This window comes from Schistocerca serialis, chromosome 1, assembly GCF_023864345.2.
Source record: "Schistocerca serialis cubense isolate TAMUIC-IGC-003099 chromosome 1, iqSchSeri2.2, whole genome shotgun sequence".
NCBI lineage: Eukaryota > Metazoa > Arthropoda > Insecta > Orthoptera > Acrididae > Schistocerca > Schistocerca serialis.
This window is the reverse complement of record NC_064638.1, coordinates 918,503,049-918,518,670: the sequence shown is the minus strand read 5'-3', so window position 1 is coordinate 918,518,670 and position 15,622 is coordinate 918,503,049. Positions and strand designations below refer to the sequence as shown.

Sequence of the window (15,622 nt, the reverse complement as noted above, 5' to 3'; positions counted from 1 at the left end):
CCCAATCTTCAGCATCCTTCTGTAGCACCATATCTCAGAAGCTCCTATTCTCTTCTTGTATAAACTATTTATTGTCCGTGTTTCACATCCATACATGCCTATGCCCCATACAAATACTTTCAGAAAGGACTTCCTGACATTTAAATCTATACTCGATGTTAACACATTTCACTTCTTCAGAAACAATTTTCTTGCCATTACCAGTCTACATTTTGTACCCTCTCTACTTTGACCATCATCAGTTATTTTGCTTCCAAAATAGCCAAACTCATCTACTACTTTAAGTGTCTCAATTCCTAACCTAATTCTCTCAGCATATCTGATTTAATTTGACTACATTCCATTATTCTAATTTTGCTTTCATTGATGTCCATCTTATACCCTCCTTTCAATAAATAGTCCATTCTGTTTAACTGCTCTTCCAAGTCCTTTGCTGTATCTGACAGAATTACAATGTCGCTGGCAAACCTCAAATTTTTTATTTCTTCTCCTTGGACTTTAATTCGTTCTCCAAATGTTTCTTTTGCTTGCTTTAGTGGTTCTGCAGTATACAGACTGAATAACTCCATCTCTTTCTCTTCTCAGCCGCTGCTACTCTTTTGTGCCCATTGACTCTTATAACTGCCTTCTGGGTTCTGTTCAAATCGTAAATAGTTTTTGCTCCCTGTATTTCACCCCTGCCATGTTTAGAATTTCAAAGAGAGTATTCCAGTCAACATTGTCAAAAGCTTTTTCTAAGTCTACAAATGCTATAACACACAGGTTTATCTCTCCTTAATGTATCTTCTATGACAAGTCCTAGCGTCGGTATTGCCTCGCGTGTTCCTACATTTCTCCAGAATCCAAACTGATCTTCCCTGAGGTCTGCTTCTACCAGTTTTTCCATTCTTCTGTGGAGGATTCATGTTATAATTTTGCAGCTGTGACTTATTAAGTTGATAGTTTGGTAATTTTCGCACCTGTCGGCGCCTGCTTTCTTTGGAATTGGAATTATTATATTCTTCTTGAAGTCTGAGGGTACTTCACCTGTCACATACATCTTCCTCACCAAATGGAAGAGCTTTGCCATGGCTGGCTCTCCAACGGCTATCAGTAGCTCTAATGGAATATTGTCTACTCCTGGTTCATGTTTTGACTTAAGCCTTTCAGTGCTTTGTCAAATTCTTCACACAGAATCATATCTCCCTTCTCATCTTCATCTACATCCTCTTCCATTTCCATAACATTGCCCTCAAGTGCATCTCCCTTCTGCCTTCCCTTCTTTGCTTAGGACAAGTTTTCCATATGAGCTACTGATATTCATACGGGTGGTTCTCTTTTCTCCAAAGATCACTTTAATTTTCCAGTATGCAGCATCTGTCTTAGCACTAGTGATAAATGCTTCTACATTCTTACATTTGTCTTCTAGCCATTCCTCTGTAGCCATTTTTCACTTCCTGTCGACCTCATTTTTTAAACGTTTGTTTTCCCTTTCACGTGCCTCACTTATCGCATTTTTATATTTTCCCCTTTCATTGGTTAAATTCAATATCTCTTGTGTTACCCAAGGATTTCTAGTAGCCCTCATCTTTTTACCTACTTGATCCCCTGCTATTTCATCTCTCAAAGCTACCCATTATCCTTCTACTGTATTCCTTTCACCTGTTCTTGTCAGTTGTCCCCTAACGCTCCCTCCAAAACTCTCTACAACTTCTGGTTCTTTCAGTTTATCCATGTCCTATCTCCTTAGATTCCTGCCTTTTTGCAGTTTATTCAGTTTTAATTTGCAGTTCATAACTAATAAATTGTGATTAGGGTCCACATCTGCCCCTGGAAATGTCTTACAATTTAAAACCTGTTTCTGAAATCTCTGTCTTACCATTATATAATTAATCTGAAACCTTCTGGTGTCTCCAGGTCTCTTCCATGTATGCAACCTTCTTTTATGATTCTTAAACCAAGTGTTAGCTATGATTAAATTATGCTCTGTGGAAAATTCTACCAGCTGGCTTCCTCTTTCATTCCTTTCCTCCAATCCATATTCACCTACTGCTTTCCCCTGCAACTACTGAAAACACTACTGCCCGTCTTCTAGAACCACATGTTTGTCTGGCTTCTCAACAGATACCCTTCGTTGTGATTGCACCAAGGGTACGCCGATCTGTATCACTGAGGCACGCAAGCCTCCCCACCAACAGCAAGGTCCATAGTTCATGGGGGGGGGGGAATGTTGTTCAGTAGGCTATTAAAAATGTGGTGTTAATGGTTTGGCTCATCAGTGTATATCTATAGCAAGATCCTTTAATGTATAAGCACAATAATTGTCAGTTTTCCACTTTGCATATGATATTGGACAAAATGTTAAAAGCCCCTATGTACTGCAATTTGAGGATCATGTGGTACTGGAAATGCTTTAGTATAGCAAGAAACAAGAAGCTGTTATTTACAGAGCAAATTTGTATGAGATTTTTGTAATTTTCATCCATAACTATTTTAATTGTTGATTTAGATATTACTATAATGAATTTAATGCTGTTAATTTTAAACTCTACTGCAAGATCTAAATTCTTGTGTCATCTGAGAATAACTAATTTTATGACTGCTTTCATTTAACAAACAATACAAATTTAGTAATAACATGTGTTTGTGTTTTAGAAGGAATTACAAAAGTAAAATCATTTTTAATTTTAACAGCTGTTAATAATCATTTATTTTGTAAGTATATTTTAATTTTGTGTTTCTTAACCCCAGGTAGGCACTTATATGTGTCAGCTGCAGGCAGGTTTGAAGTGATTAAAGGTGGTAAATCATTGGGGACCTTTGGCCCTGGCACAGCGTTTGGAGAAATTGCTATTTTGTACAACACTAAGAGGCAGGCATCCATCAAAGGTAAGCAAATAAATAGTGAATGAACACATTTTAAATATTTATTTGCTGCAGTATATGTGTTGGTAATACTTACCAGGGTAGAGAGAGTTAAGTAAGAGGGTAAATCAAAAAGTCGTTGCCCCTATTTTTACAAGTCAAAGTAGCTACATATAGGTGATGACAATTATACACTATTTTTCCACATAGTTCCCACAGTCGTTCACACATTTGTCCCATCACAACATTAAATTTGAGATGCCTCTGCAGTAGAATTTGTCTGGCTGCCAATGGTACCACAGTCAGACTGCTGTCTTGACTTCATCATTACTTGTAAATTGTTGTTCTACCAGGAACTTCTTCAGCAGACAGAAAACATGGAAATCACAAGGGATGAAGTCTGAAGTCTAGACTGCATGGTGGGTGGTTCAAAATAACCCAGTGAAATGCCCAGAGCTTTTCGGCAGCTCTGATTGCAACACGTATGTTCACCCATTGTCATGGAGCAGAATCACATTGTCCACATTGAGAATCTCTTGGTGCCTTTTCCTAATGGCAATCGTAAGACAAGATGTGCACATGCCAACCTGCGTTCACCATTGCATCCAGGTGGGAATTATTCGTCAGTCAGTGATGAACATGGCCTCCCCAGCTGTTCATTGTCATGCAAGACGTCAAAGAATTTGTCAGACTCATTACACCAACATCCAACAGTTCTCAAAGCAAGACAATTTTCCCCATGTTTGGCTGCATTTCCCCATAGATCTTGATAGGCATTCATTCCTTGCTCCATAAAAATCACACTTCCTTTCTCTAATTCCATGGACATGTGAAGCACAGCCACCATCTTTAACAACTGACAGCAGCACCGTGTGGTGGAGCTAGTGGCAGATAATGCTAGCACAAACCAAGAAAGGTCCAACGCTGGGAATTGATATGTTGACTTTGCATTTACAGCCATAGTTTGGCTAAAAAAAAGTAGGGGCAGACACTTTCTGAATTGCCCTCATAGATGATATACTATGATTTGTGAGTTACGTAACTACCATTTGTTAATTTAAATTTTTGGAATATTAATTACACATACATAATTTGTGGAAGCATGTTTTGATATTACCTTAAGTCAAATGCTTATTGTGTGACAGTTTTTGTCATATATTCCAGCTCTAGTTATTTCTCAGTTATGTAAAAACTTCTTCCAATAATATTTTGCAATATTTCCTGAAACATAGAAGCCCCAACACAAATCAATAAATCATTATTTTTCTGATATGAATTTATTTGTAATGAAGCATAATGCATCAATGCAAATTTTTCTTTCTACAATGTATATCTTGTTTTATACAATGATTTCTGAAATGTTCATTGATACAACATAAACTGTGTTAGAATATGTAATGAGTCATATTCTTATTATTTGTTGATCTGTTATTTGAATGCCATTATCTAGAATGTTTGTATTCTATCATCTTATATTTATATATGCTGGTAAGGGGAACTTCTGGAAGAAATATATCATCTGCTTTACACTTAAAAATTGACGTAACAATGGTAATTCTCTTATATCTCATATTTGTACTTCTCTGAAGTTAATACTAAGCATTGTCCTACTGTTTTCTTTTAATGATTCTGTTACAGTCAGGCGTCATGTTCTGTCATATCCAGTTTCAGAAGCACTTTGATATCTCACACTGGATATATAGCTACTCTTGACTTTCCCATGCATTACGGTCTTTAGCTGTACACATATATACTGGTGTGCAAAACTTCTGGATAGAAGTAACTTCTACATGATGTGTCATTTGAAGGAATATACCACTGAAACTTAGACCATACAAAGAAAGAGCCGCTACAGTATACTACAGAAGATAACTGAAAGAAATATGCAGTGAGATGAACTGAACTACCACTATTATTCACAGATATTGATTACACTGACACCACTATGATTTATGCTAGTACTCTGGACATTATAAAAGGCTGAACACAATTCTTTTAGGGAATATGATCACAACAGATGGCACTGCGTGCTCTGCTATGTGCTCTTATGCTGTCCACAATGTTGGTAAAGAGTTCTTATGGTGGAACATTCTATTCCTCTTCCAGTGTTGTTGACAAATGCTGGATGGTCATTGGTGAATGCGGACAGGCTGCTGTTGTCTCCCCAATGATCCCACATGTGACTGATGGGTTTTAAATTGAAGGAATGAGTAGGTTATTCAATTTTCCAAATATCCTCTCATTCCAAGGACCTCTCCAGTTGTGCAATTTGATGTGGCCACTTAATGTAATCCATAAAAATGAATTCAGGGGCAAAGGCACTCCTGGTATGACACATGTGTGGATGGAATATAGAGTACAATAACATTGATTGGTGAATGGATCATGTTTAAAGATGTGGAGATCAGTACTACAATGCAACATTATCCCTCCTCATACCATGACACCTTGATCACCAGAAAACAATGTTCAGCAATGTTTATGAGGCCATTACATGTTCCCACATCTTGCCACTTGAAGTCATATAATGGATTTGTTCAAGACTTCATTTTTATGGATGACAGTGTGTGACTGCATCAAACTACACAGGTGGAGTAGTTCTTAGAACAAGAGTATATTCAGCAAATGGATTGGCCTGCTTGTTTCCCCAACTTAAATCCTGCCAAGCATTTGGTCTAAATTGGGGAGACATATTGCAGCATGTCTCCTTTCACTAATGACCATCCAGCACTTGGCAACCACACTGCCAGAGAAATGAAATGTCATGCCCTTTGTAATGTCCAGGACACCATCATGAATCACAGTGACTTAAGTGTAATTACTGTCTGTGTTTAAATGTATCTGTTCAGTTAATCTCATTGCCTATTTCTTTCAGTTATCTTTTGTAGTATACTGTAACAGCTATTTCTATTACTGCCTAAGTTTCATTGATGTATATTACTTCAAAGTGATGAACCACACAGATGTTACTTTTATCCTTAAGTTTTGCACAGTAGTGTATACTGCTCTTGCTTGTGTTTGAAAACATCATTTTCCATAAATACTACTGTAGAAGGCACATTCAAAGGATGGGGACTGAGTCAAAGTATACATTAAAAAAGAGTAGTTGCTTTTAGATATTTCATTAGTAAACAACTTTCATTAAACTGCAATAAAAATAGACTAAATGTAACATTCTGAAACTGGAAAGAAAGATTTTTTGCTTAAAAATGCTGCAGCATTGTAACATAAATGACTGCCATTTCTTGCCAAATGCCATTTTATGACTTATGTAATCACACAATATCTAACAAAAACAATGGTTTCTCACATTTTGTTAAGACTGAAAACTGTTTTCATTGGAACTTGTCATGCAACAAACAGGAATGCTTACTGAATCTATATAATTTGATGATTTATAAAGCAGTTGTTAATCATTTCCTTTTTAGCAGCAATGATCTATGAAATGTGTAAGGTATTCTCACACTGTGCCAGTTTGGAGTAAACTGTTTGCAAGGTTTGTTCACCTATATGTGTTTAGTATTTTATCCATCTGCAGCAACTGCAGTTGGATATATCAAAATATTCAACCAACCAGTTGCATAAAAGACATTTAATTTCTTAATGCCTTCCTTCAGAAGGTTATATCCGTCACATTATTTGCAATTGTCATCAACAAGATGCATACAGCAAATGGCTTTGGTCATTTGGTTCATAGTGCCTGTACAAAAGTGGTATAAAGAAGCCTGTACAAAAAACGGTATAAAGAATCCAAACAGCAATTGCAAACATCATGCATTGTTGACACTTGCATATAATGCAATAGGTATAACCTTGTGAAGGAGGACATTAAGTGTCTAAAACTGGTTAAGAAATTAAAATTCCTTTGTGCATCTGGTTGCTGATTATTTTGGTATCTAAGATATTTGAGCATGTAACAAGTGATTTATAATGGCTTAAAAACCCATGGGACATTGCTGAAGACTTTTGTATTGATTGGCATATGAATCTTAGACAAAGAGTCAGTTGGTATACTGAAATTATTTGTCTGTCTTGTACTCTGTTCGTGTGAATAATATCATGTCTGAAACTGATATGTATTATTAGTAACTAATGGCATTGAAGTTTCACTGAAGAAATTTCTTCAGGATGCACAAGTAACTGCTTAGCACAATACTTTTATTAATCACCTTTCCTGAATAAATACTTTATGTGTATGTGAGTTGCACTCACCTCCTCCCAGGCCCCACCCATTGCTGCCCAGCCTACTCCTTACCACCACCCAGTTACCTCTCCCATCATGCACTGCTGCTACTACTCGTCGGCTTCAGCTATGAGAGACTGTGGCCATGTGTGTGTGAGTTGAGTTTACATGTGTGTGTATGTCTGTCATCTATTTTTGACAAAGGCCTTGTTGGCTGAAAGCTTATTTTATGACAGTCTTTTTGTTGTGCCTATCTGCGACTCAGCATCTCCACTATATGGTGAGTAGCAACTATCCCTTTCATAATATTAATACTTCATTATGGATATTTCCATAATGAAAAGTAAAAGAATTTCAGGTAGGCTAATGCCTTTGTCTTCAAGTCAACACAATTGTAGAACTCTTTATGACAAAAGCATTCTAAACTGAGCATCCACATTAGTTTATCTGTTGACTGCAATTTAGCTCTTTATTCTGTTGGATGATAAGGCATATTTCACACATAGGATTCCATCTAGTGTATGATTACTAATGTGCACTGGTATTTTTGATAGAAAGAGGTCATTTTTGCTTCTTTCAAGTTCCATAACATGAGTCATCACATGATAAGAGTTTAAACTAATTGTAATTAATCAATGGAAACTCCAAAATGGAATAATGACAGTATTATGAAAAGGCTAGTTGTTACCCACCATATAACAGAGATGCTGAGTCACAGATAGGCACAGCGAAAAGACTGTCAAACAAGTGGCTTTCAGTCAAAAAGGCCCCCACCAGAATCAGACAAAACACACACACACACACACACACACACACACACACACACACACACACACACATACACACATATCCACAGCCTCTGGCTGCTGAGGCCAGACTGTGAGCAGCAGTGCATGATCGAAGAAGCAGTCAAGGTGACGGGGTAAGGAGGAGGCTGGAGTGGGCAGGGGAAGAGATAGCAGGGTAGGGGTGGGGTACGGAAAATTGCTTCTTGTGGGAGCATACAGGGATGAGGTGGGGAGAGGGTAGTCCAGCTAGGTGCAGTCATGAGATTAGACAATGGGCAGGGGAAAGTCAGGGGTGGAGGTGGGGAGGGGACAATGGAAAAGGAGAAAAGTAAAAAAATTCTGGGTGTGTTGGTGGAATAGAGGGCTGAGTAGTGCTGGAATGGGACTAGGGAAAGGGGTAGTTGGACAACGACAATGAGTAACAAAGACTACGCCCAAGAACATTATGGGATTGTAAGATATATTGCAGGGAGCGTTCCCTCCTTGGAAATTCAGAAAAGCTGGTGTTGATTGGTAGCATCCAGCTGGCACAGGCTGTGAAGCAGTCATTGAAATGAAGACTGTCATAATGGGCAGTGTGTGCAGAAACTGGGTGGTACGTCTGTTTATTGACCACAGATTATCGGTGGCCATCATATGGACAGAGAGCTTAATGGTTGTCATGCCCATATAGAACGCAGCACAGTGGTTGTAGCTTAGCTTGTAGATCACATGACTGTTTCACAGGTAGCTCTGCCTTTGATGGGATAGGTGATGCTTGTGTCCAGACTGGAGTAGATGGTGGTGGGAGGAATGTGTGGGACAGGTCTTACATCTGGGTCTTTTACAGGGGTATGAGCCATGAGTCAAGGGGTTGGAACTTGGGTTGTATAAGGGTTGGCAAGAATATTACATAGGTTCAGTGGGTGGTGGAGTGGGAAGGATAGTGGGTAGGACATTCCTTGTTTCAGGGCACAAAAAGACATAGCTGAAACCCAGGCAGAGAATGTAATTCAGCTGCTCATCCTGGGTGATACTGAGGAATACTCCTCTATGGCCAGACGGTGGGATTTTGGGAGGTGGGAGGTGGTCAGTGACTGGAGTGATAAAGACATTGGAGATCTGTTTTTATACAAGGGTTGGAGGTTGATTAAGACATGTGAAGGCCTCAGTGAGGACCTCGGCATATTTCAAGGGGGACTGCTCATCATTGCAGATGCAACAGCCACAGGTGGCTAGGATCTATGTAGGGACTTCTTGGTATGGAATGGGTGGCAGCTGTCAAAGTGGAGGTATTGCTGGTGGTTGGTACGTTTGATATGGATGGAGGTAATGATGTAGCCATCTCCTTGTTTCTAGTGATCTGCATGAATACAGTTTTTTCATCATTTTCTATTAACTAATTTTGCATTTTTTACATTCTTAGCTTTATGCCAAATTTTACAAGCCATTCAGCTAAAAGTGATTGATTACTATATACAAATTTGCTTCCAAGTTCATACAGAACACCTAACAATATTCATAAACATTTTGTTAACATAGCACTGAAAAAAACATTGTCTTCTGTACTCTTTGAATAGTATCAGCATCTGTTGTCCACAAAAATTCAGCAGTTGAAATAAACATTTTAATATACATAGGAATTGAACATAGAAGAAGATAATGCCTTTTTCTTGCAATCTGTGGCTGGGATAGTTAGAGAAGAGAATGATTGAAGAAAAGAGGAATGCAATCACCTAGCTGGGGAAGGCATTATTCTACAAATAGTGTGTTCACTAAAGTTAGTGAACGATCAGTCTATTTGGGTGGGTTCACAATTATACTGCACACTGCTCCTCCCCCTATCCCCCTAGTTCTACAACACTGAGTCAAATCTTATTCTTATTACTCAGTTCAGTTGCAAATATTGCACTCCACCCAACAAAATCTTTGAACATTTCTTTCAAAATACAATTCTTTTAAACATTGGATACATATTGATAATTAACTCCTTCAAATTCATATTAAAAACTACATGCTGTACACAGTTTACTTCACTGGCAACTGCAAAAATTTTGCATGTATTCACTATTAGGAATTTATCAATACCTTTGTCTTCATTGTCATCATTTATCTTCCCAAACTTTTCTTTCCTTACATTCAACTACCCTGTCTCAATTTATCTCAAATCAGTTTCAGTTAGATGCATAACAGTATCTACATGCTTCTTATAGGAAATCATTTCATTATTACCAACATCAAAAGAGATGCGGGATAATGTGTGCAAGTAGGAACACAGAATAATACTTACAGACAACTCAGTGAAATAGTAGTGCATTATCAACATCAGTGTGCAACATCAAACTAAAAACATTCACATAAGCCAGCTACAAAGAACAGACTGACACACACACACACACACACACACACACACACACACACACACACACATGCACATGCATGCCACACATGCACAAGGTTCCTTTTCTACAATCACAGATATGCAATTGGTCTCTTAGAGGGTTTTGTCCTTACAGAGACCCCACTTCCCTCCCCTCTCCCTATAGTGCAGAACACTTCTCGTAGGTTATGAGGAGATGGTGATATTCACCAACGGGCTGGTATACCATAACCAACCATGCAGAATTAGGCCCATCTGAATTGTTTCTGCATTGTCCATGAACAGAAGTGCCTTTAATTCCATAAGCACCCATTCATGTATGGTGCAGTTCACAAGAAAGGCCATAGCAAGAGCAGAGGGCCCAGTCTGGATCATCCAGTAGGGAAGGTGGCAATGTGTCAACAACTCTCTCTGCAAGAGAAGAATGCTGCTAAAACTCGCCACATAGGTGTCTGTTGTCGCCAGGAGGTCTTCTTGACGGGTCAGAAGTTCATCATCTACCTCTGGTTCACAAAGCACACATGCCAGTTTCAAACTTTTGAAGGCTGCAGGACCCTGTAAATTCCAGAGTAAGGCAGTGTAGAGCAGTTTGGATAGCGTTGTTGCAAAGCATTATATATTCATAATCTTTCAGTGTCCTATGGACAAAAACTTTGTACATACTGTGAGTTTGAGAATGGGTGTATGAATGTGGCCACTGCATTGTTTTCCCAATTTGACCAGTGCCATTAACTCGACATCAGCTGGAGGTGGAACTAAGCCAAGAGGAAGACTGAGAGACATTCATCACACAAAATTTCCACCAAGGGTGACTGCAATTCCTCCTTGTAGGCTGTTTGCATGTCAAGCAGCATCCATGGGAGTGCTTCTGTCCATAAGGCAAAAGGCATATTTGTGCTGCCTGAAGAGTGTGGTACCAAAGTTTGACAGGCTCATTACTTTCTGGCTGGTATGCCATTGTTCTAAACTGTTGGACACTGTACAATCTACATAGCTCAGCAAAGAGATGTGATTCAAACTGGTATATCTGGGCCATGGTAATCAATGTGGGACACCCAAAATATGTGATTCCCATCTATAGTAATTCCAGAGTAGTGGTGTTTGCTGTCATCTCTACCATCAGAACCTGTGCCCAGAGGGATACTCTATCAGTGGCTAACAGTATGTAATGGTACCCATTTGATTCTGGTAGAGGCCCAATGTGATATAGGAGGATGTGCTGTAACCTCCCTTGACATGTTGCATATTTGCCACACTGCGGAAAGACATGATGACTGATCTTGCTGCTCTGACAGCTGATGTATGTTTGAGTCCATTTTCTGCAGCTGGGTTCCCCATAAGGCTGTGCAAATTGTTCCATGGCAAACTTGATGGTCTGCCTACAGTAAATGCAATAACAACCAGCTGTATCTTCATTTTGACAGCTGCCATCTGCCATCCCTTCCACAACAAAAAGTCCCTCCTACATCCTAGCCACCTGTGAACAACATATGTTTAGTGATGAGAACTCCCTTGCTCAGTATCCTGAAGGTTTCATGAAGGTGGACATATAAACCCCCCCAAACTTAGCCAGCAAATGGATTTCCTTTGCCATATTCTCTTACCACAGCCAAAAATCAGTTACAAAGGAGTGCTCCACTCATGATCCACCACCAGCTTCTCTGAAATGTGAACCTGGGAGTTATCCTAGCAACATATCCTTCACTCCTGTTATCATCCTGACTTCGCTTTCCAATAATCCATTGTCTCCCATACATTCAACCGAGCAGTTTGCCCTTCCTCTACCCTGTCACCTCCTTCCAGATCATGTCCATGTGTCCCCTTCAGCATGTGCTACTCCCCATTGGTTCTGGCATATACAAAAGAAAACCAACACAGACACAAACTATGTCAATCTGTCTATCAAAATAACAAACACATGCCTAAACAGCAGATCAGCATCACAGTCACTGGACTTACTGAAACCAAAGATAGTTGCACGTTTTCAGTATACACATACAATGTGTTACTGATTATATTAAAAACACCACACAAAAATGTCTTAGAGAAAAGGCATTTTATACAATGGAAAAGTTCAAAATGTGCCCTAAAGGTGATGTTAAGTAGTTATATAGTTTCACTTACATTAAACTTATATGTGTGAATATGTTGAATATATCACATGCAGTATGATGGACAATCCTGAATCTTGATAGACAGTTATGATCTAAAATATCATTTACAATATGTATGTTATTTATGTAATTGCATATTAAATGTGTATTTGTGCAAAAGATGACATCAGTTGCCTTTTAAAAGTTTGAGATGAATAATAAATAAGTTAAATAATAAAAACTGTACGTGCACTTACTGCGATCACCTACATGATTCCTACATACTGAACACTTCATTACAGATCAGACGCAGATAATGGTAAAGAACCATCTCTTGGACATTTCAGAGCAACAGTCTAAGATTTGTGCTATGTTCACAGCAGTATTTGTCATAGTTAAAGCCTGATCTTAAAATTTTAATATTATGAGTATGGCAACATTCTGAAACATTGCTTTGGCGCTACTTAGAAATTTAAAATTTTACGTTACATTTGCAATTGCTCTTTTTTAAAAATAGTTTGTATGTAGTATTATCACCAGAATGAATGTAAATTTTCTGCCATATGAAGCCTTTAGTGATAAAAATACTTAGCTTCTCTAAACTATGAGATTATGAGGTCTTACTTGTATGTAACTGAGAAAAATGTTTACTTTTATTGCAAAGCCGATGAGGGAGCTAGTGTGTGGGTTCTCGATCGTCGTATCTTCAAGCAGATTATGATGCGTACAGGACTACAAAAGACAGAAGATAATATCAAGTTTCTTCGTACTGTTCCCATACTAGAAGGTTTAAGTGAAAGAGCCCTTGCTGCTATATCTGAACTTGTGCGTGTTGTAAGTACTTTCTGAAATATCTTTTATGAGTAACAACTTCAGTATCTTGAAAATCATTATCTTCTATCATATTTTACTTGTAGATAGCTTGTTTTTAATATACATTTCATTTAATTTTTAAGCGCTTTTGATGAGTGTAGTGTATGATTGGCTTTGATGACTACAGAGTATTATCTGCTCTTGTCTACTAGATGTTGGTTACCTTAAATTAAACTTCTAAACAAATTTATGAAAGAATTTAACTCTATCATCAACCCAAAGATTGTTTGAATACCACAGTGCTTTTCTAGGCAATGTCCTATCGGAAATTTTATAAAATGCATTGTGCTTGGAACTGAGTTGTTTTGTTACATGATCTGTCAGCTGTCATTGCAATAACTGAATCTATTTAAAAAGTTTTGAAGATAAATACAGTGACTAAGGTGTGATTTCCACTGCCTCTCTGTATTTTATTTACCAAGAATCGTTTGGCTTGTTGAGTTCGGTAGTTTGAAATTTTGTTTTTAATTTACTGTCATCAACTGGGAGTAAGTTTCATAATTTCCAGCAATTGGAATATACAGGGTAATTCAAAAGGAATGCCACATAATTTTTGAGGTGATTCTATGCATGCAAATAAATTGCAAAAGTCCTATTAACATGTGTCTAATTTTTGATCATTACAGAACTGGAGTGGGTTGAAGATTGCACACATCCATAACCGATTATGAAGGCAAGTGTGAATATTTCTTACCAAAATGCTGTGTAGGCACTGTGGTGGACAGACTAATGGTAGGACAGATGACTGATCCATCCTACAAGGGGTGTTCAAAAAAGTCCTCCACTCTTCTCAATGCACTTGTCAGAATGTTGGACGGTGTGTTGTGCTGCACAGTGAACATCATTTTGGTGGGCTTTAATTCAGGCAACAGCATCGGTGATGCAAGCAACAAGTTCTTCACATGTATCTACCTTCATAATGTACATGTCCCTCATTAAACAGCCCCATAAACAGAAGTCTAATGGCGTTAGGTCGGGTGATCTGGCAGGCCAGTTAATGGGTCCACCACAGCTAATTCACCATTGAGGAAACGAGTTATTCAGATACTGGAACATATTTCTCATACAGTGAATCAGTGTTCCATCATGTTACAGGTACAAGTGCCATTGTTGCTTTCATGTCATGTCTTCCAAAAGTACAGGTAGGTCTTCTATCAGGAAATGTGTGTATGCTGTGGATGTCATACAATTTGGCGGAAACACAGGCCCTGTCATTGACTCGGCATTAGTACCACACTAGACGTTTACTGAGAATCTAACTTGGAATCTTGTTTCCTTAGTGTCATGTGGATTCTCAATTGCCAATGTATGAAAACTGCGGGGTTTCATCATACCAATGCATGCAAATGTAGCTTCATCTGTAAATAAAGTGTACTACACAACATCTCTGTGTTCAGCCAACCATTCACAGAATTGTTATCTGCTTACTGAGTTACCCAGATACACATGTTGCGCAGAGTACACATGGAAATGGGTACAAGCCCTCAGTATGTAATGTACACCACACTCACATTTGTGGAATATTGAACTGACATCTAATGTGCCATTTACTGGTGGTGCCACATTGCTGTACCATTGCATTAATGTCTTCACTTTCCTCAACTGACTGGACGTCCTCACATTCTGATGTTAACATGTACACTGTGTAGGATTCCAGATTCACAAAATGTTTGAAAAACCCTGGCAAATACTCGTCAATCAGGGAAACATCTCTGGTATTCCCTGGTATTCTGTCACAGCAACATGGGCACTGCCACTACAGTACTATACACAAACAACATGTACGTGTATTCTGCATGGGTGAACATATGTGGCATGTTGGTATTTATGGTCATGATGGACTTGTTCAGTTAAACAACATTCAAGTATGACACACACAAAGCATCATGACTGCTCACTGTTCCAACCCACAAAGTGCACTCTCGGTGCCCTTATAGCTGTTGCCTCTGTGTGACATCACAGGGTGGCCATCTGTTGTAAAACCACCACACCTCTTGTAGGAGGTGTCAGTCATCTGTCTCACCATTATTCTGTCCAAAAAAGTGTCTACACATCATTTGGGTAAGTAATATTCACTTTTGCCTTCATATTCATTCATGGTTGTGTGTCATCTTCAACCCACTCTAGTTCCATAATTATTGAAAATCAGATACATGTTCATAGGACTTTTTCAGTGTGTTTTCACATGTAAAATAACCTCATAAATTATATGACATCCGTCCTGAACCACCCAGTATACAGGGTGGTCCATTGATCATGATCGGGCCAAATATCTCACGAAATAAGCTCAAATGAAAAAACTACAAAGAACGAAACTTGTCTAGCTTGAAGGGGGAAACCAGATGGCACTATGGTTGGCCTGCAAGATGGCGCTGCCATAGGTCAAACAGATATCAACTGTATTTTTTAAAAATAGGAACCCCCATGTTTTTTTTTACATATTTGTGTAGTACGTAAAGAAATATGAATGTTTTAGTTGGAC

General features: G+C 38.5%; 1 protein-coding gene across 1 annotated transcript in view; it reads left to right on the top strand.

Annotated features, from left to right (window-relative positions):
* The window catches only part of LOC126412303 (cGMP-dependent protein kinase, isozyme 1-like), a 339,254-nt gene that overhangs the window by 64,864 nt on the left and 258,768 nt on the right, over positions 1 to 15,622 (top strand). The window contains exons 4-5 of the mRNA XM_050081827.1: positions 2,731 to 2,868; positions 12,932 to 13,101. Of these exons, the coding sequence (XP_049937784.1) occupies positions 2,731 to 2,868; positions 12,932 to 13,101 (308 nt within the window). The remainder of the gene's footprint in view (positions 1 to 2,730; positions 2,869 to 12,931; positions 13,102 to 15,622) is intronic.